This window comes from Podarcis vaucheri (assembly GCF_965113315.1).
Source record: "Podarcis vaucheri genome assembly, chromosome: 9".
Classification (NCBI taxonomy): domain Eukaryota; kingdom Metazoa; phylum Chordata; class Lepidosauria; order Squamata; family Lacertidae; genus Podarcis; species Podarcis vaucheri.
The window spans coordinates 57,010,814-57,033,072 of NC_138767.1; the positions used below are offsets into that span (position 1 = coordinate 57,010,814).

Below are 22,259 nucleotides of genomic sequence, written 5' to 3' on the forward strand. Positions count from 1 at the left end.
AAAGGTTTTCTATGTGTTTTTCTGCAGAATTGAAAGATTCTTCTTACTAAAAAAAATCTGTATCTCTTTTTTGGGGAGGGGGAAGACCTGTTAAAGTTCCATACTAACTAAGCATTATAAAACGTAACTATAAATGAAAAAGAACAAAGAGCACTCCAAACCAACAGAGGATAATGAGGCAGACTGACATCGGCACAAACATCACCTGATATCTGATCACTTGATCATTTGTCATTCAAAGAGCCAAGCTATTTTCTCAGCCACTAATATATCCCCAAAGTGGCAGAACGACTGTTACAGTGACACTGTGGCTCTCATCTCCAGCACTGTGCTAATTATTTTGGCTATAATTAATAAAATTGGAGAGGGAAACAAGCTTTCTGATTTGGAAATCCTGCTATTACACACCCACATATATTTACATACATTCCAATGCACCCTCTGCAATACAAGACATGATGTCTAAAAGTAAATGCTTATATTTCTGAACAACATTCCCACTATATGCGGAAATACAGTCCAAAGGTTTCCTATCCTCCCCAGTATCTTACTGAGACTGTGTTCAGAATGTTTTCCCTGTTTCTTGAAGAGGCAGTGAGTTTTGTCTTCATAATCATAAAAGAAAACCCTCTGATATTAGCAAATAATTCCCACACATTTTGTACCATTGCTGTTGGATGAAAATTATAACTCACTTTACTAAAAGGCTAGAAGAATTCTAGATTAATCTGCCTGTGAAAAGGTTGAAGTGCAATAAGATTTTCTAATAGGGCCAGTCCTCATTTTATCCAATCAATTATTTGTTGGGATAGATTATCTTTTTTATCGAATTACCATTGCAGAGCTAAATTCTGCTAAAATTGCAGCTAAGGACATTTAGAGTGCACTGAACTTGGATAATCCTTTCCTGCATCCTTCCTGCTATACACTATATTTAAAAGAAATGGTGTCTGCAATGTTAACATGATACACAAAAGCTTCATTAGAGAATAAGACTTACCTACAGTCAGCTGTCCCGTTAACTGTCCCATGTGGTTTCTTGCATTCACTGTTACATTCCTGTCAGACTGTAAGACCAGAGGGCTATCCTGGGAAACATGTATAAGATAAGGAAATGAGAGGGAAAAAATATAGCAGAGTCAAGCTATAACGACTGACACACAAGTATGCTGGTGAGGTCTAGTCAAAACAGCACAGTCTTGCTGATATCAGCTGTAACCATGGAGTACCATTCAAATTCTGTTGGACTACAAACCAGGTCTGGCCCAAGACATTTTAGCACCTTAGGCAGGCCACAAAATGGTGCCTCCCCTCCCCTCCAGGGAAGAATGGGTGAGTGAAGATCTACACCGGGAACAAGGCGGGAATAAAGATCTGCATTGGGATCGGATGTCCTTGTGGATCCTGCCGCCTGAGGTGGTTGCCTCAACTGGCCTCATAGGTGGGCTGGCCCTGACTGCAACACTCATTAGCTGTCGCCAAGATGGCTAATGCTTAGGGATTATGGGAACTGTAGTCCAACAACTTCTGAAGGTCGCCAGGTTGGCTGCCCGTGAGCTAGAATCACATGAAATTGAAGACGCAGAATTTGATTTCTGAGCTATTCCAAGGTTTTTAAAATTCTCAAATGGCTCCCTTTACGTAACTGCATTCAGCATCAGAGACACAGGCCTACAAAGTGACTCATTGTTCGGTGCCAAGCATTCGGTGCCATTGCGTTTATATGCCCACTTGAAAAACTGCAATTTGGGTTTGTATCAGCAACCAAAGCCACTATTTTCTGGTATATTTCTGACACTAAAGGCAATGCTACTGCTAAGAGAATGGTCATTAAGGGGTCCTTAGTATGAAAGGGGGTGTGGCATTGGCTGCTGATGTCTGAAAACCTGGCATTCTGGTTGCATGGGATGGTATACTATTCAAAACAGCAGAACGTGGGCTGAATAAAGATCGTTTGGGGAGGCTACCTCCAGTTGACCCAGCTGGAAGCATAAGAAATTATGACACAGCTTGCTTTACTGGGGTGACCAGGTGAATGGCGAACATGGTGGCCTTTTTGCCAGGCTTCCAGAGAAGCTTGGGCTTCCTGCATTCTTTCTTATGCTGCTACTAGGTTTTAGTTGGAATCTGCTTCCACTTTACAGCTGCTTTTGCAGTGGCTGAAAAACACTGCTCAGAGGCATTTGGGCAAGAAAAAAGACAAGTGGCAGCAAGCTGAATGGAGGCCATGTGAGTGCCTGTAAATATTTCCCACAAAATGTTTACTCTGCCCCTAGAAAATACAAAAAAAAGTAATTATCACCTTCTCTGCCCCACCTCCTCTCAAAATCATTCAAAAATTCTAATACAAGCAGTTTTGGGTTAGCTCTAACTTATATTGTTAGTAGATCTCATTTTGCTTTTGTGATCAAAGTAGTTACATTTCATTTCATTTTGTTTTTTAGAAATGCTGCATATCATTTTAAACATAATAAATAAATTGTAATACCGTATTTTTTGCACCATAACACTCACTTTTTTCCTCCTAGAAAGTAAGGGGAAATGTCTGTGCGTGTTATGGAGGAAATGCCTCCGGGTGGCATGCCTACGGATTTTCCTCCTCTAAAAACTATGTGCGTGTTATGGTCGGGTGCGTGTTATAGAGCGAAAAATACGGTAAATAAATATACACTTTTTCTTTTATCTTTTATTTATGTTCTCATTGCAAAGGTGTTCAATTTAGAAACCATATACCTTATTTTTGGGGGAAAGATCACATTTAGGGAGGACAGGTTAAACCATTTTCTCTTCCCCTACCTAACAGAAAGAGCTGCCAGCCAGCCAGAAATAAATTAGCCTGGTTTGCCCCTGTGCCTTTAAGATAGGTTTGGTATATTGAAAAGAGCAGGCAATTTTTTAATGACATGGAGCTATACATTATTACCTGTTTAATTGCTGCAGATCAACTTGCTGTTTAAGAGATAGCTACGGGCACTGGATGAAAGTTGGCTCCTCTAGATTCAGAACATGTGTGGCTATTCCTCAGCAAGCATGTATTGCTGTGCAAGCAATGCTTGGGTCTGATGATGGCTACATGGTTAACACGCTGTACAAATCTCAGGAAAACCCATTACTGATTCTGTCTTCGATTGGGATATGGGATAAGTTGGAGGTGGACAAAATTGTAGCTAATTTGCTTTAATGATTTTTGGAACTGTCCTAGCACTACACCATAATAGAAATTAGTTTTGAGAAACATTAGGGAAGCGACTGGTTATGATACAGCATGCAATCCAGCCTCTGGTTGTATTTGGAGATCTAAAATACATAGCTGCTTCTGATGCTTTGGAGACGACTGTTCATCTTTTGACAGCAGCCAAAGGGCAACCACTCAAAGATGGTGGAAAAATGAGAACAGGCCTATCACGTTCAGTAGAAAGACTGTTTAGAGTGCAGGAGGCAAGTTTCTCTGACTGAATTGACGGACACTGTATAAGTTAGAGAAAGATGACAGGTGGACAACAAAGTTGTCTGTACTCCGAATTTCTGGAAATGTCAAAATACAAGGCAATTGTTGAGTCTATCATGAACAGCTGCTTTAAAAAGCTTTAATCCGTCTATTTAAATGATAAGGTAGTTTTAGAATAGATTAAAAATATTACTGAGTCACTGATTCCACATAGTGGAATCACTCAATGCAATGAAACAAGTGTTAGGAATGTGTAGTAAAGACACACACATCTCTACTTCAAGAAAAGGAGGAGAGGTGACAGAGCTGAGCTGATAGCACTGACATCACTATTATGAGGTAATAAGTAATCACAGCAAAATTACAGTATACTGGCTTTTGTTATTGTTTGTCATTTAAGCTTGAATGCATCCATGCCCTGGCTCTCTCTTGGTGGATATGTAAGATACAGTAGTACCTCAGGTTAAGTACTTAATTCGTTCCGGAGGTCCGTACTTAACCTGAAACTGTTCTTAACCTGAAGCACCAGTTTAGCTAATGGGGCCTCCCGCTGCTGCTGTGCCGCCGGAGCACGATTTCTGTTCTTATCCTGAAGCAAAGTTCTTAACCCGAAGCACTATTTCTGGGTTAGCAGAGTGTGTAACCTGAAGTGTATGTAACCTGAAGCGTATGTAACCCGAGGTACCACTGTATACATGACTGAACCCATAACACCTCTGAGATATTTTACGTTGCAATTGTAACAACACTAGATAACACCAGTGCAGGAAGGATTCATTCAGCCTGGTGTGTATATGTGAATTGGACCACACATAAAGTCCATGCAGACAAAAATCCCATGATATACACAGCTGCACATCGGAGGTTTTTAAGCAGAGGTCGGATGGCCATCTGTCATTGATGCTTTAGCTGAGATTCCTGCATTGCAGGGGGTTGAAATAGATGACCTGTACGGTCCCTTTCAACTCTACAATTCTGTGATTAAAAAAATAGCAGAACCATGTGTAGGACCTCGCTTTTTGTCACAGCTTTGAGATTGCTCAAGTCATACGTAGCCATGCACTTTCTCTCCGCTTCAACCAGAGAAGCAACTGTGATGCTTGTTAAATAGGCCTGTCTGTTTCTAGAGTCAAACAGCTACCACAGAACTTGGGGGAAAGGACTGCATGCTGATGAGAATGTAGCGATATGGAGAAGTTCTGTTCAGGCTTATGACTAGCCTGGAGAAGAGGAGGTTAAGGGGTGATATAAAGAGGAGGTTAAGGGGTGATATGAAGAGGAGGTTAAGGGGTGATATGATAGCCATGTTCAAATATATAAAAGGATGTCACATAGAGGAGGGAGAAAGGTTGTTTTCTGCTGCTCCAGAGAAGCGGACATGGAGCAATGGATCCAAACTACAAGAAAGAAGATTCCACCTAAACATTAGGAAGAACTTCCTGACAGTAAGAGCTGTTCGACAGTGGAATTTGCTGCCAAGGAGTGTGGTGGAGTCTCCTTCTTTGGAGGTCTTTAAGCAGAGGCTTGACAACCATATGTCAGGAGTGCTCTGATGGTGTTTCCTGCTTGGCAGGGGGTTGGACTCGATGGTCCTTGTGGTCTCTTCCAACTCTATGATTCTATGATTCTATGAGTCTATGATTCTATGACTATCCTTGAATCAGCATGGAGCTGATTGATATGGAGCTCTTGGTAAATCAGTTAGGCTTGTTAAATCTCTCACCTCCCAATACGCACAAACATTTTAAGCGCCCTGCTGACAGCTAGCAAAAATGAGGCGGGAATATTTTGGCACCAGGCAAGAAATGAGTTAAGTTTAAAAGATACAGGGAAGGGGCTTAGCAGTGGTGGGGGCGCAAGCAGACCCCCTTTCAATGGTCATCAACTGATAAGTGGTGGTGTATGTTTCAGAAGGGAGGATGGCACTGGTCCCCAAGAACCCACTTTGTGTGACTGCACATTGCTAGACAGAGCAATAGTGCCATTTTGCTACCCTCCACAAGGCATCCAAATGCAAACATAATGAAGTAATTTCCCACTTCCCAAATGTGGCTGAAAGATTTCCTTGGGGAACCTTCAGCCTAGGACTCAAATGAATAAACATTCTTGCTAAGGAGCATTTAGTAATCTAAACCGCTGGGAGGAGCACAGAGAGAAGAAACACCATGGTGTACCTGTAACAGCAAAACCAGGCACCTTCACCTGCCCCAGCTGCAATAAAACATGTCTCTCCTGTATTGGTCTGTACTGCCACAGCAGACGCTGTAACTCTCCAGCAGTTTGACTTTACCCCCTGGATAGCACACGTGATGGCCATTGTCTCTCAAGACAGACAGATGCCAGCATTAGTAATCTCTCCCCAACTGCTTTCCCACTGAATGAACAGTGTGCAGTTGCTATGACAGCTTATCAAATAAAAATATTTTCTAGGTCATGGACACACACATACTTATAATAATCTTTTAGAGGAAATAAAATATCAACTTCATAAAAACTTTCAGAAATGAGTACATGGAAACAGTTTTTAACGAAGTACAGGTAAGGAAATTAGTAGGTGTTTTTAAGCCTGCAGTGGAATCTATCAGCTTTGTTATTTACTGCAGTCACATCAGTGGTTTGTTATTTTAGCATTAATCCTCAGAATGGATAGAAATCTGGTGTATTATAAAGAGCACAGAAGACCACCTGTCCTCACTAACATCTGTTAGCTATATACAAATGCCTGGATAAATTTTAAATGTTATCAGTTAAGTTCAGATATTCTCCTGCTAATCAGGCTACCTCATAGCTTCTTTTTAATTCGGTAATACTTTTTAAAAAAAGCTAAATTGCTTTATTTCTCTTCCAAAATCAGGTACAATGGCAATTCTTTTACAGGAGAAAAGAAATTCAGATCATCAAGTCAAACCAATCTTTTACAACTTCTAAAGGAAAGAATAGGAAAAACTTAACATAAAAATAGTCACTAAAATTCAAATCTAACTACTTCATTTGGCTTATTTTTGTAATATCAGGAGAGATGAAAAGCTTCAAACTTATTTAACTACTTTGCTATGTGTGTGTTGATTTCTGCAAAGCTAATAAACAGTCCCCATGATAACATAAAAAGGTGATTTTTCCTTTTCCATTTGCTACTTTTGCTTGGTGCCATAGTTTCCCTAATACTTCTCATTCTTTATTTGGCAATTGATATTGTTTTCTGGGGTCTTCTCTCACCTACTCCATATCTATACCTGCTGAAACAATTAAAATCTCTTCCTCCATGGTGGTAAAAACAACACACCAAAATTTTCTTCCATATAATTTGTTTAAAAAGGAATCTTCTATAGCTCAACAACTGAAGGCATTTAAAGCATGTCTCACACTCTGCAATTTAGACACATGAATTGTTGCATGTGTTATGTCTGAAACACCTTGTTGCAGAGGGCTGGATTCTGAAGCAGTCCTTCCAACCCCATGACTTTTAACTGCTTTTGGAAAATAGCTTAGTCCAAGTGAAGGACATATTTGGTTGGTGATTTAAAACAATTTAATGCCATCTGGCCTTTTCTATAGAGACTCTCCATTTTTCTAAACTGAAAAAAGAGCAAAGCATTGCTCCTGATTTTCCTTCTGTCATGCTACTGAGGACTAATGAAGAAATAATTATGGACATGTAAAAGGATATAATCCATAATGACTGAAAAAAATAATTGAAAAATGACTGAAGAAAACACCAGAGTTCTGAGGTCCAGAGGGCCTTTTGGCAGTTTGCTCACTGAGAGAAGTGAGGTTACAGGGAACCAGGCAGAGGGCCTTCTAAGTAGTGGTGCCTGCCCTGTGGAACACCCTCCCATCAGATGTCAAGGAAATAAACAACTGTCTGACTTTTAGAAGACAGCTGAAGGCAGCCCTGTTTAGGGAAGTTTTTAAAGTTTGATGTTTTATCATGTTTTTAATATCCTGTTTAAAGCTGCCCAGAGTGGCTGGGAAGACCCAGCAAGTTGGGTGGGGTAATTTATTATTATTATAATTATTATTATTATTTCAGACGGAAATTCCCAAAATGTTATTTATGTATGCTACTACTGTAGCCTGTGTTTTGTTAGCCCCAAAATGGAACATGAGTGAGGTCCCAATGAAAGAAGAGTGGCAACTTAAGCTGATGGAATATGCACAGCTTGCAGACTTAACATATAGAATAAGAGAACAAGAACATACATTTAGAAAAGATTGGAAAACGTTTATTGAATATATGGGGGGAAATTGTATACACTTGAAAACCCTGGCAGCATTAAGATAAATTCAACAGTGTAAATAAGTTTTGATGGATGTAATAATGGGATATTGAATGGTTTAGTTTATGTAAAATATGCAGGGATTTATGGTATGCAAAATTAACAATGGAAAGAGAGGAAGAGAAGTCATTGATATTTTAATGTTTAAATGATTATTCAAAATTGTAAAACAGTGTGTGTGTATATGTGTGTGTGTATGAAGAAATAATTTAGGTTACAATCCTATATGTTAAGTCCTACCTGTTAAGTCCTGTTGAAACTAATGGGGTTTGTATCTGTGTAGGCATGTATAGGCTTGGATTGGTATACTTAGGGATGGGGTAGAAATTTGATTCAGTTCACAGCTAAAGGTGAACCTCCCTAATCTGCACTTTTCAAACTAATGTGTGGCCCAAAACAGTTGTTCTTTGAATTTTGCACTTCTCCGAATTTCGCAATGAAATTCTCCAGCCAGGTAAAGTGTTTCAAAAGTGTACATTCTAGGACAAAGTCTGCATACAAATTCATGATTATTCAAGAATACATTAAATTAGGGACACTGCTTTGCAAAAATGTGTATTTTAGAGAAAAAATGCATACAAAAATGTGCATTTTAGGAGAAATTGAGCTGAAATGCTGATGAATTTTCATGAGGACTTCTTTTTTAAAAAAAAAGACTGACTTGGATATGTGGAGAACTGAATTTAATTTTGTAAAAATGAAAAGCTGAAATTAACCATTTCACCTTTCCTCAAGCATGCTTACTGGAAGTAAGCCTCCTATCTCCCTTCTGAGTAAACAAAGCAAGTTAAGTTCAACAGAATGTTGGATAATGGCTAGACGTTACTCTTGACTCTCCAACATGGAGCCTTTTTCCCAGAGGAAAGGCTTCTAGGCTGTTTCCATCAGTTCATTAACTTGCAAATAGGAACGTGTGAAGTCATGGTGAGCTCCTTCCTAGGATGTCAACTGCATTCTATGTTCTCCCCTTCCTCCCCTCTGCAGTTGATTTATTTAATAGTTTGTCAAACAGCTTGCCCTCCTGCAGCTTGGCAGATGGAAGGGGCTTTTTGGCTTGTCCATCTTTCCAGCTGCACAGCCATGACTGTTTGGGAGCGTCCGTGCCCAAAGCAATCATTTGGGCTGAGAATATGAACATTGCCCAGGGACTTGATGGCAACCAAAGCAGCTGCTAGGGATATTTTTCCTAAGTAGTGATTATTATTTTCCCCACGCCCCTTATGGACTTTTTGAAGTTTGTTAGCCCCAGCGACTGCTGGTCTGGCAAAAGAGTATGCAGTAATAAATGACTTAATGGCTGAGGTCAAAATACATCTTCGAAGAACCGCTTTGTTGTTTATAGCACTTAGCTTGGGGAGGGGACTCTCCCACCCACTACCCACTAAGAACAACACATGAGAGTCATTTCCATTTTATATCTCTCCGTCATTTGATGGGTATTAATGCATTTTTCATTAAACTGCAGGGGTACGGATTATCTTTGACTTCAACTTGACGTTGCCTGAATGAATCCATTGTTTCTAACTGGAATTTAGAAGCACATTAAAATAAACAGAGCTTATTTGAATACATTATATGCTCATTAATCTAATGAAAAAGAAAAGGGTGTCTTTTCCCTCCCCCCGGCTAAGAATGTGAGGTGCCTTTCCACAAGGCGGCAGAGAATTAGTTGTACTTAAGACCTTTGGTCCCAATGGGCTTAAGCGTTCTTTACCTTGTGCTGGACTGTGACATCTGTTCTTTAAGAAGTCTACGTTTCATCTTTGTGAAAATAGAAATTAATTAGTATGGTATATTATGCAGCCTAATATTTATTTTGGGATGGTCCTGCAGGCTCCTATCACTGACTTCCTTATATCCTCTAGGCTCTTTGCATTCACTTGATGAGAGGAATTCAAAATTAGTCACGCTACTTCTATGACAGTTTTATTTCAATGAAGTCATTATGAGTTAGATTTTGAGCACTATGATAAGTGCTCAGTTTTTAGATTACTTGGATATTAAGGGTGATGTCCAACTATGTCATACCCAGTGTAAACTCGTTGAAATCAATATATTTAAGTTCCTGACAACAATGAATTTCAAGAGTATACTGTGAACACGTCCAACAAGTGAAGTGAAATCCTTTTAGGTTTTCAGTCTCTGGGTATTATGTATACTTATTTATATCATAACCCTATAAACGTTTACTCAACGGTACTTACGTCCAGGCTAATGTGTATAGGTTTGCAGTCCTAGACAATTTATCTAGTACAAAATGTATTTTTCTTATTCTTTTGAAATGCTTGCTTAATTTATCATCCAGTATTAATGGATTTTCAGTTTCACAGCTTTCTTTTTCCTGTCTTCTCAATAAGTTTTTATAAGGTTAGAAAAATCATATCTATTAATCAAATCAGTTGTGTTTGGAAGATCAACAAAGCAGGTTAAATGCTAGATAGTGGAGATAAACTTGAAGAAATATCAGATGGCTCTGGATTTGTTGTGGGCTTGTTCTGTTCCCTTATCATGTCATCCAGATAGCTAAAGAAAATAATCTACTGAAACCCTATTTCACATCAAGATTCAATATCAAGGTCTAACTTTCTCCTGCTTAATTTACTATCCAATAAATTGTCAACTGAGAGCACTGTAATCTCCAGACCATTTTTAAAATAGCAAGTGCTGGTTATTTTTATATAGGCAAAGCATTTTTACACTGGCATTTAATGAAAGGACTGATTTATAAACATTATCTGGAATCTTGGAGCTAGGAAAGGCTTTCCTACAATTACGTTGCTGAGCAAGATTCAGGCAAGAAAGAGAGCATGTTATAGCTTGGATGAAAATGTGCTTTTCACACACTGAACAGGACATGTGAAAACAGCATCTACACATGCAAGTAATCAACACAACTCAAACCACCACTCATTCGGGGGTCCTGATCTCCCTCTCTACCACTGTTGGCCTGTATCACTTAAGTTGCTCACCTTTGCTATGATCGGTTTCTTTGTCCCCCCCCCCAATATATATATATATATATGCTCACCTCTTCCATCAGGTTTCCTAAACTATGTACTTAGCAATTCAACTCCAAAAGAGCCAAATTAGTAGATGAAACCAGAGTTTGCTTTCATTGCAGGTTAGCCAATGTAATTAGCAAACAGAAGTTAATTAAGATAGGTGGTGTTGTTTTTTTGCAAACTATTAGAATGTACAAATGGAGCAGAAAAGAATAGACTTTAATCTCCTTCTGAGGGTTTGTGCAACGATAAGAAGTGTGAAAGGAACTTCCAGATAACAGTGACTTCTGCTAAAGTGGGAGGAAGAGGAAGGTAGTTCAGCTGCAGGCATAACAACTAGGTTGAGAGTTTGGCACTACAGTTGTTATTTCAACTTTGCCATTTGTGTTGGCGCCTCCTGCTAATCTGTTTGGATCAGCAAGGAATTGGCATGGCCCAACAGAGACCGGTTAGTTTGCAGGCAAGTAGATACCAACTGGGATGCAGGTGGTGCTGTTGGTTAAACCACAGAGCCTAGCACTTGCCGATCAGAAGGTCGGCGGTTTGAATCCCCATGATGGGGTGAGCTCCCGTTTCTTGGTCGCTGCTCCTGCCAACCTAGCAGTTCGAAAGCACGTCAAAGTGCAAGTAGATAAATAGGTACCACTCCGGTGGGAAGGTAAACAGCGTTTCCGTGTGCTGCTGCTCTGGTTCACCAGAAGCGGCTTAGTCATGCTGGCCACATGACCCGGAAGCTGTACGCCGGCTCCCTCGGCCAATAAAATGAGATGAGAGCCGCAACTCCAGAGTCGGCTACGACTGGACCTAATGGTCAGGGGTCCCTTTACCTTTACCTTTAGATACCAACCAGGCAGTTATTGAGCTGAGCAGCTGAGCAGCTAGCAAATTAAGCCAGTCGGCAGTAATATGCTATCTGAAAGCTGTACCTAGGAATGTAAGTTGCCTTATACTGGTCCATGTAGTTCAGTATTGTCCATACCAAGGGTGGGGAACAAGATGTCTCTGGGCCACAATTCCCATAATCCCTGACCGCTTGCTATGCTAGCTGGTGCTGATGGGGGTTCTAGTTCAGCAACATCTGGAAGGCCATAGGTTCCCCACTCCTGGTCTATACCGTCTGAAAGAAGTCCTCCATAATTTCAGATGGGGAGGGGGTCTCTCCCAGTGAACCCAGGACCTTCACAAGCGAAGTATGTGCTGTACCACTGAGCCATATCCCTTCCCAAGTAATTACTTGCTCAAACTGGACACTGTCAAGAAGTTTTATATTACCAGATCAGAACTGATTGGATGTGTGTAATGCCTGACCACTGCTCAATTGGTAGCAGCAACCATACCCACCATCCTCTAGCCATGTACAGAGATATTACTGAAACACAGCGGAGACAAGACTCAACTGCGGTTCTGACAAACTAACAGTTGAAACAGAGAGAAAGGTGTATTGTTTTCACTAGTAGAATCCCGGATCTGACATATCCAGAACAATGTATAGACCCAGAGAGGGGGTCCCAAATGTCTGGAGCATCGCTGGATTTATCTGGACAGATTTCAACTAGTTATTTTGCTCAAATTCAAAGGGATAGGGGGGCAAACTAGATGTGACAACACCCTTTATGTAAATGTTTGCTTAGAATGCAAACAGCAGGTGCAGGGGGGGGGGCAATAAGGATTGAATCTCTGTTGGGAGGGTAGTTTTTTATGTTTTGCCAGACAGCATAGAAATAAAGCAGATTAATCTGGATTAATGCTATACTAGAACAACTGGTTAATATTTGGGCTGATAGCACAACCACAAGTTCTACAGTCTTCACATATATTTCAGGGTGTTGGGAGATAACAAAAGCTGCATCCTTGAAAAACCGCTGTCCACACTCTCTACAGCTATAACGATTTATGATTAAAATGCTGCAGACAGTGCAGTGTATAGGCTTTCATTTCAAATTGCCTACATTTATGAAGTATGGAAGCAGCAGCACAAAGCTTGTGAAACCCCTTTAAGTGGAACAAGTCATGACAACCACATGAAGATTTCATTTGTATTTCCTTTCTGCATGCCTAGGGCAGCCAATCACTTTAGCATGGTATGTTCTCCTCTCAGGTGAATCACCCACTTAACAGCTTTAAAAAGATTTAAGGAGTGGATTGCAGCAGGCGAAATTATCTGGGCTTTTATTTCCTCTTGAAAGTACTTCAGGATCCAAATAATTTAACAGGTAAAAGCTGTGAGGCTATGGAAATAAAACGCACAATCTACAGATTTTAGGCTCTGGAAAATTATTATTCTTAAATTAAATCTATGAGCCGCTCAAACTTGCGGAGACATAATTTAATATGGAAATGATTTATTCTACAAGATACAACTGGCAATGTCCTGCACTTTTCCCAATTCAAGAAAACCTTGAAGGATTCTGCTGAGTATATATCCAAGACCTCAAGAATGATCCAAGTCTCACATGCTATGTGCGGGTCTAACCACCGCCAGCAACAAACATCAGAGCAAAGTCAAAATGTCACTTTCTCAAAATAAATATTGGTTGGAAAATAGGTTTTCCTATTTGTGCTTTACACAAACGTAAGATGTTCGCCGAGGACACCACTTTGCAAATGATTTCCTGTATCCTTCATGAGCTGATCTCTCACTCCTCTGTCCCCTCCTCTACATCCATGTCAAATATTTAGTATGAGACCTCTACTTTCAAAGTAGGGCTGAACTCAAAGTTGGGCTGAACCGAATATGCCCCTTCCCCACTTTTGCAATCCCATTTACAGGCTGGATGGTAGGGCATTTGGGCTCCCTCCCCCCCCCAAAAAAAAAGCAAAAGAAAACATTTTCAGAAATGTGGTAGGGGGTTTACTTTCCATCCCCACCCCCTTGTTTCTTCCAATTTTCCATTTTCATAGGAAAGGACTGTTTACTGGAAATGACAATTGCAGCCCAGCCCAGCCTCCAAAGGTTTGGGAGCATCCATTGGCTTCCTGCGCAGCCAACAGATGAAATCAGCTCCTCCATTGGCTGCTGGGGTGGTTAGGACTCTCCCTGCCAATTTTAAATTTGCACTGGCAGGCAGGGAGTGGTGGCACCCTGGTTCTAGACCTGACTCTAACCTGGCTTCAGTCAGGTCCACCAATTGCTCATAAATTCTGACTGTGCTGGCACCCAGCAGTGGAGGTCAGCAGTAGATTTCCCACCCTCCCTCCCTTTATGATGTGAGATGCTACACCCGAGGGTGAGTGGGCAGGGCATGTTTTGGCCTTGCTGTGGAATTATTTGGTCACCATAGTTGGGGCCAGGGAACAATTTGTTTGCAGACTAATTGGACCTGTCTGGGGTTTTTGCCTGCCTCATAGCAATGGGTTGACAGATAAGGCACTGAATTGCATTAAGTCCGGATTTTCACTTTTTGAAATAGACCCCCTAGTAAAGGGGTCTGGTAGGGATGCCTCTGTTGGGATGCAGCCAGGGAATCAAGGGCAGTTGATGCAGCCAAGGAATCAAGGGCCAGTGTGCCGGGCGATTTCCAGTCCTTGGATCAGCGTGAAACTGCGACTCTAGCTTCCAAAGCCTTCAGAAGCTGAGCACACACACTCAGCGGAGTAAATAACGCTGCACAACAGAAGTGGCAGGGAGAGGCTGTGATGAGCATATTTACAAGCAGTTTATTCAGTATACATCAGGATAAGATGAAAACATGTCTTCTCTCCTCCGTGTCCAAGCAAGCAGCATAAGCAATAGCTATACACAAACGGAAGTTCCCAGAAAGCTGTGCTGGAGTGTAAATAGGCATGTGACATACAACAGTCATGCCTGTACTTAAAGTGGAATGGAATATCCTAACAGCCTCTGTCTGTATATTCAAATTTGGGTTGACAGGCCTCAGATCCTCTACAAAATGACAACCTGGAGGGACTCCTCCATTTGTTGTGTGTCATGGGGTGGTCCTTAATCCAGGATCAGCCCTGATGGAATAATCAGCCAACAGATTGGACTGGTTAATATAGAATATGCACCTAAGCCAAGACCATATTACAACTGCGCTCAATAAAGTTGTGGCCAATTTAATCCCAAGAACTGCCTTTATTGTTTCTTCATTATCATATTTTTCACTCTATAAGACGCACCTGACCATAAGACACACCTAGTTTTTAAAGGAGGAAGACAAGAAAATAAATATTCTGAATCAAATGTTGTACTAAACTATTTAATAAACTGCCGGTATATCAGAATAATATTTCAACCATGTAAAGTGAACAGCAGTCAACAGTGGCATTAAGAACCATCATCACTGTCATTAACAAATGAAGAGAGACCTTACCCCCTAGTAAGGGGACAGGCAATTGAAGTATATACGGTAAGCTTCCCACATTGAGTCCCTTAGATCTAAGGACTGTATGGTTTGGCCCTACACAATTATTTTAATAAAGCCAAAAGAAGTGGGACTTTCTTCCTTTTTGTTCATTGCTGAGAGCTCTGGGGGCTTTCATATGAGGGAGGAATTAGGGAGAAATCTGGTTCAATTTCCATTTAAAGTCAAACCTACCTAATTCACACCTCTGTACACAACACAAGGACCAAACCACAGCCACCCTTCAAATTTCGCACTTCTGCAAAGAAAGGCACTACTGTCCCGGCAAGACCAGTGGCGGAGGGAGGGTCCTGCGTGGCGGCACATTGCCTGTGGGGACATGGAACGTCGCCCATGCGAGCTTCGTCCAAGGGGGTGGTGCGTGCGTGCGCCTGCCATCCCAGCCAAGCATGGGGGTGGAGGGATTACATGGCTCCTGCTGTGCTTGCTTTACACCCGTGTAAGCAGCTCCTGTCCTGCTTTGCTGCTTTAAAGCAAGCCACAGAGGAGCCATGGCTCCCGTCCGTTCCTCCTCCATGCAGCATTCACTTCATAAGACGCACAGACATTTCCCCTTACTTTTTAGGAGGAAAAAAGTGCGTCTTATGGAGCGAAAAATACGGTACTCTGTCCCTGGGTTGCCCCTGGCATTCACAGGTTCACTGTGCCTGGGCCCACAAATTGCATTTAGAACTTTTAGCTAAATGTTAGCTCAGTTATACCACCTGGCTTCTGCTGAAACAAATGGTTTCCCCCAGTGCTATTTTTCTCAAAAAAGAGGTGCCAGAACTCACCATGAATGGCTTCCTTGTTCTCTTATAATGGCAATAGTGCCCACCTGAAAGGTGTCAGAACTGAGTTCTGGTGAGTGCTGGCTGAAAAACAACAACAACAACAACACTGGTTTCCCCACAGATTAATTTGGTGATGAACATTTGATCATATTAAGCCGGGACCCACATCCAAATAAGTGCATTTAGGATAGGACAGGCCTTCTCACTTATTCAATCACTGCTGGAATATAACTTAGGAACTTTGTAAAGACTTCTTAAGTGAACTACAAGACGCATCCCTATAGTTACAAATTGTCCCTGACTACATCTGCCTTCCATCTGGATAGACAGCCACATTTTGTTCTGAAGCACCATCAGATCAGTTTTTCAGCCTAGTGTCCAAATTTGGAGTGGGTTGGCAGCCCTTTGCCCTAAATAGTAAATATATTTCATGTTTTCTGACAGCCTACAGAAATAACTGCAAGAAGATCAAACGTATCCATTCTTAAGGAAATCAGCCCTGAGTGCTCACTGGAAGGACAGATCCTGAAGCTGAGGCTCCAATACTTTGGCCACCTCATGAGAAGAGAAGACTCCCTGGAAAAGACCCTGATGTTGGGAAAGATGGAGGGCACAAGGAGAAGGGGATGATAGAGGACGAGATGGTTGGACAGTGTTCTCGAAGCTACAAACATGAGTCTGACCAAACTGCGGGAGGCAGTAGAAGACAGGAGTGCCTGGCGTGCTCTGGTCCATGGGGTCATGAAGAGTCGGACTAAACGACTAAACAACAACAGAAATAAGAATTGCCATGATGCAACCATTTTACCTTACTATGTAGTGAGTAGCCAAGTGGCATAAAGAAGCTCAGAAGCAGAGCAAGATGAATACAAACATTATTCCTATGCTTATTCTGAACACCTTGAACTCAAAGACAAATTGCTTGTACATGATGACAGCTTCTTCCTTAAGGTAAAGGTAAAGGGACCCCTGACCATTAGGTGCAGTCGTGGCCGACTCTGGGGTTGCGGTGCTCATCTCACTTTATTGGCCGAGGGAGCCGGTGTACAGCTTCCGGGTCATGTGGCCAGCATGATTAAGCTGCTTCTGGTGAACCAGAGCAGCACACGGAAACACCGTTTACCTTCCTGACAGAGTGGTACCTATTTATCTACTTGCACTTTGACGTGCTTTCGAACTGCTAAGTTGGCAGGAGCAGGGACTGAGCAATGGGACCTCACCCCGTCACGGCGATTCGAACTGCCGACCTTCTGATTGGCAAGCCCTAGGCTCTGTGGTTTAACCCACAGCGCCACCCGCGTCCCTTAGTTATCACTAAAAGCCATTGCTAGAACCATCCTCCATGGACTCCCCCCCCCACTTTAAGCCTTAATTTAAGGCCACTTATGCTGACATACTTAGTATAATATCCTATTCTAAGGCTATAGAAAACAAAGGCATTGAAGTTCTGTGTGTATGACAGAAGGGAGAGGAATCAAGTCTGTAATACTGTTGTCTTAATACACATTGCCTCCCATTTTTTCCCTAATCTGCAAACAGACAGACATCTGAATGGATCTTTTCTCATGATAACTTGCAGCTTCAGAACTGCTTTTTTTTATTTAAAAAAAGTCTACATTATTATACGTGAATAGTAATTTCAATATCTTTGATGCAGTGCCTATGTTAAGAGCACTAACTATGATGTTCTTGGCATGTGGTCCGCATTTACTGAAAGAAAATGGCCCTCAATATCTTTGTACAGACTCTTCATACAGGACATAAAGGTAGTTGCCAGTAGCAACAACCACAATTATGCTTCTGTTACTGCCCCTATTAATGCTGCCAAATGGAGGTCTCAATACTCACACTTCCCCCCCACCCTTAAAAAACAAACCAAACTCAGTTTATTAACAGTGGTTTTATTTCACCCAATGAGCAAATGTAAAAATAAATAAAAAAAGAATGCATAAAAGACTCCCCCCCAACCCCCCCACATTTTGAGACAGATTCCCATCCAGTTGCAGACTGTTCTCTTACAACACAGAAAAGACATCCAGTAACACCCAGAGAATGTCACAAGAATGTCCAAAGGGGACTGAACGTTGGATTTGTGGTTTTCTGTGAGTTCCTTCTTCCCCTCAAAATGCAAACCTTCTTTTTTAAACTTGAGGATGTTGCAGTCGTTGTTTGTGATATGGGATAATGAGGGAAAGGAAAGAAATAATTCACTAGCAAGCCTTTGGGCAGAAAGTAACTCTCTGTACTGATATCCAAAGGTCCCCCGCTTTTTCCTGCTTAGAGGGCTGTCAACAGAACAGTGAGGGAATTTCACCCTTAGTAGGAATTAAACCCTGTTCCTCGTGAGGCTGACCCTGTGTGGAGATGCTGCTGATATGCAAAGCACCCACTGTATTTTGTCCAGCCATTTACTGCACAGCCAGTCGGCCCTCCATCCGACTGGGGTGGGAATCAGGATGGTGTGGAGTTGGCTACTGGCTGCAGATGAGTGTGAATTGTTAGAAATGTTGCAGTAAGCCCAACAGCACAAAAGATGGTCAGATCTGCTGTTCATAGAGGGAATTCCGTCTTCCCTCCTTCCTCTTTTTAAGGGGCAGACAGGAGCTTTCATTGGAAAACCCCCCACTTCCAACTGAAACAGTCATCACCAGTGTGGTGTAGTGCTTAAGAGCGGTAGTCTTGTAATCTGGTGATCCGGGTTTGTATCTCCGCTCCTGCACATGCAGCTGCTAGTGGACTTAGGCTAGTTACTCTTCTCTGAAGTCTCTCAGCCCCACTCACCTCACAGAGTGTTTGTTGTGGGGGAGGAAGGGAAAGGAGAATGTTAGCCGCTTTGAGACTCCTTCGGGTAGTAAGAAAGCGGGATATCAAATCCAAACTCCTCTTCTTCTCCATAATCAAATAAGTATACTAATCACACCAATTGTTTTCTAAACTCCCTTTGATATGATGAAGGAACACTCTTAAATGGACATACAAAGGCAATCAGATCTTAAAGCTCAAAGATAAAGAACGATAAACACCACAAGGAGAATTCAGCCAATATTAAGCATGTTTGCATCCCAAAATCTGCTTAGCTTTGACTGGATCATGCTGAATTTATTTTAAAATTTAAGACTTCTATTTCTGTTGTGGTGGCCTCTAAGGCAACAAGGCCTGAGTTGATCTCCTTCTCTAAGATCCCGTTGCACGGAACTGCCTCTTTTCCCCCACAACCTGCTCTGCTGCCTTTTTCCCCATCTTCACTAATCACCCCTAACATGGTCCAGTTGCTATTCCTTTGCTGGAATGCAGTCTGCATTTTCCAGGAACCTGTGAGGAACCAATCTACACCTTCTACACCAATGGTGTTGCTGAGGGGCACCCATCTCTCAGTTTCTCACCAATCACAAGCCACAATACTTCCTCAAATCAAAAAATAACTAGCAATGCCAACTAAGCAAGAACACAAAGAACTTGGTAGTAAACACACAGAACCTCAGTTAGCTAATGCATGAGGCAATTAGCTCACCAGCCCAGTAGACAGGGGACAAGTTTGGCCTACCACCCCAATGGTGTCTATACTTTTTGCTCTACTTGAGGCGATCCCTTTTGTATTCAGCCAGAGAGTGGGGAGAGGAATCCTCCATCGCTCCTCACTTGATGCTCTTTTAGCTGCTGTGGTACATCACACCCAGTGATGCTTTGAAGGTCAAGCCCCTCATTTGCTGCTGAGCAATTCAAACAGAGACTAGACTTTCAAACCTCTAATTATTATTAAAAAGTATATTTTAAAGTGTTGGTTTTATCTAACAATGGATTTCATTTCAGTGACATTTGCCTGTGGCTTTTCTTTGTCTATCTGTTGTATGCAGCTGCTGCCAAAGCTGCACAGAAAATTCTGGCAGCCAGCAGGTCTCCAAAAGAGGTTTACTCTTTTGAGTGCATGATTTGAAAACAGTTGAGATAATCGCCAATAATCCAGCTGCCTCGGAGGGTGAATTTGAAGTCTGGCAGTGCTTAGCACTGGGTGGTGATGTACCACTTTGTCTCAACCCACCTACAGCCCCATATGTTCCTTTTGGCCCTTCAGTGTTTCCTCAATAATATCCATCACATAAAATAAAAAGGTCTGGAAAGAGAATTTTAAAAAGACTGCCATTATTTTAACGGCAATTTTAACCTCCACCCTATTGCTGTTGTGGCTTATGCAAATTGAAGCAACACTGATAACATACAGAAGGCTAAAAACATATGAAAGATAATATTTTAATTACTTTTTAACTATGCTCTTTTATATGTTTTTAGCCTTCTATATTCTGTCGGTGTTGCTTTAATTTGCATAAGGCAATTATGCAAAACTATAATAGAATGAAAGTAATATAAAAACTGATCTATTAAATTACAGAGAGCAGAAACATCACTGCACTATTTGAAAGCCATTCCATTTTTTAATTTTTTAATTTTTAAAGGCAGTGGTGTCAGCAGGTGATACATGCCTTGGGGGCCAGATCTGCTGCCCTTGTGAATACTGCTGCCCGAGTTGTCTCACCTTGCCTCATGAGTGGGCCAGCCCGCATATTATTATAAAAAGGTTTCCTAGCTGGTGTAGCTGATCTCCTTACAGTTACAGTTGTACCTTGGTTGTCAAACACCCTGGAACTCAGACGTTTTGGCTCCTGAATGCTGCAAACCTGGAAGTGGTTGTTGCAGTTTATGGACGTTCTTTTGGAACCTGAATGTCCAGCGGGGCTTCCTGCAGCCAATCAGAAGCTGTGATTTGGTTTTTGAACGTTTTGTAAGTCGAACAGACTTCCGGAACAGATTCCGTTCAATTTCCAAGGTACAACTGTATTTCCTTGTTGCACAGAAATTGGTTGCAATTAGGGATGGGTGAATCACCAGTTTCACTTTCTCACACTTTCTCCTTTCCCCCCACTCCTAAATTCAATTCTCCACATTTCCACATCAGTTTGCAATTTTGGTTAAGAAAAAAAAATCCTCATGAAAATTCATCAGCATTTTTGTGTGAAATTTTCCAGCTTTTTAGAACATGATTTACCTCAAAATAATGCATTCTTAATTGTTTGCATGCAATACTTAGATGAAGAACTGCTCTGCAAAATGTGAAGTGAGAAGTTTGAAGGGTGACTCTGTTTCAGTTCCTATATGATTTTGGAAAGCTGCAAATGAGGTAGCTTCACTTTTAAATGCATATTGAATCAAGTTTATCCTCCACCCCGAGCTGTAATGCACTGGCTGAATCCCCCCTTGGCAACCTCAGTATCACTTGTTCACCTCATTATATTCTCCATTCTACTGTGATAAGAAATTCTTCTGTCGTCATAACATTGCTACCTTGATGTGTAGCATACGTAGCGGTTGAATTCTGATGACAGTTCTAACCCCAGCCATGCCAGAGTTAAATTTCCCACAGTCACACCCCCTACCAGCACTGATTGGCCAGTGGGGCCCTGCCCAGCGCCAGTGACGTGGCCTGGATGGCACAAGGGGGGTGCATCATCAACTTCCGGATCACTGCAAGGGTCCGGGTGCCTGGCTGCAACACCGCTCACCGAAAAAAGTGAGCAGACTTCTAAAACAATATGATTCCAGAAAGCTGCGACTTGCCAAAACAGTTAATAATTAGTCCAAGTCATTGTCTCGGAAGGAGGTAAGATGACAAGTATCATATCACAGACGCCTTTGAGCTGCCTTTGTGCCAATTGTCCTATATGCCTATGTGCACTTGGCTTTTGAAAGGTCAACACAAAATCAGCTGGCACACTGACAGTTCATATTTATTCTAATTGCTATAATCTAGTAGAAAATTACCTTGGCCAATAAATCATTTGCAAGCATTCCTGCATAAAGTAAAGCTTGCTTTTATCCAAGTGCCAGCTGCCAAGGGTTGTGCTCTTTGTTTTTGTTTTTTTTTACCCCTGTTTTTGACAACACAAAACTTTGGCTACAAAACCTATAAATTTAACCATCAATACTGGCATTATTAAGGAAAATTAAACCAGCTATGCCTTTTTTCTATATCCCATTTCTACCTTTCATTAGGAAAAAGATGTATGAAAAGAAATCTTATTTAACTACTCTTAGTATCAATTTCAAATTTGCTATTACAATACATTCTTCAGGCAATCTCCTGCCGTAGTTATTAGCGTAAGAAAATAGTATTTCAATGTTCAATGGATGCATACATAAGGAAATATGGCTCAGAATCATGTGGTGTGTTTGGGATCCAAATAATTGAACAACTAGGGGGATTTGAAGAAATTGATCTCTGCGAATTCCAAAATCAATTGATCTGATCTGCTTCTCCTGGAGTGATGTGTGGATGGGGACAAATCCATTATTGGGATATTATACTTTTCAGAATTTTGCAATACAGGTTTTTAAAATAAAAA

General features: G+C 41.4%; 1 protein-coding gene across 2 annotated transcripts in view; it reads right to left on the minus strand.

The window, feature by feature from the left end:
- SGCZ (sarcoglycan zeta) overlaps nucleotides 1-22,259 on the minus strand; it is a 565,484-nt gene that overhangs the window by 86,182 nt on the left and 457,043 nt on the right. For both annotated transcript variants that reach the window (XM_082238280.1, XM_082238279.1), the window contains one exon: nucleotides 1,001-1,088. In XM_082238280.1, coding sequence (XP_082094406.1) covers nucleotides 1,001-1,088 — 88 coding nt within the window. The remainder of the gene's footprint in view (nucleotides 1-1,000; nucleotides 1,089-22,259) is intronic.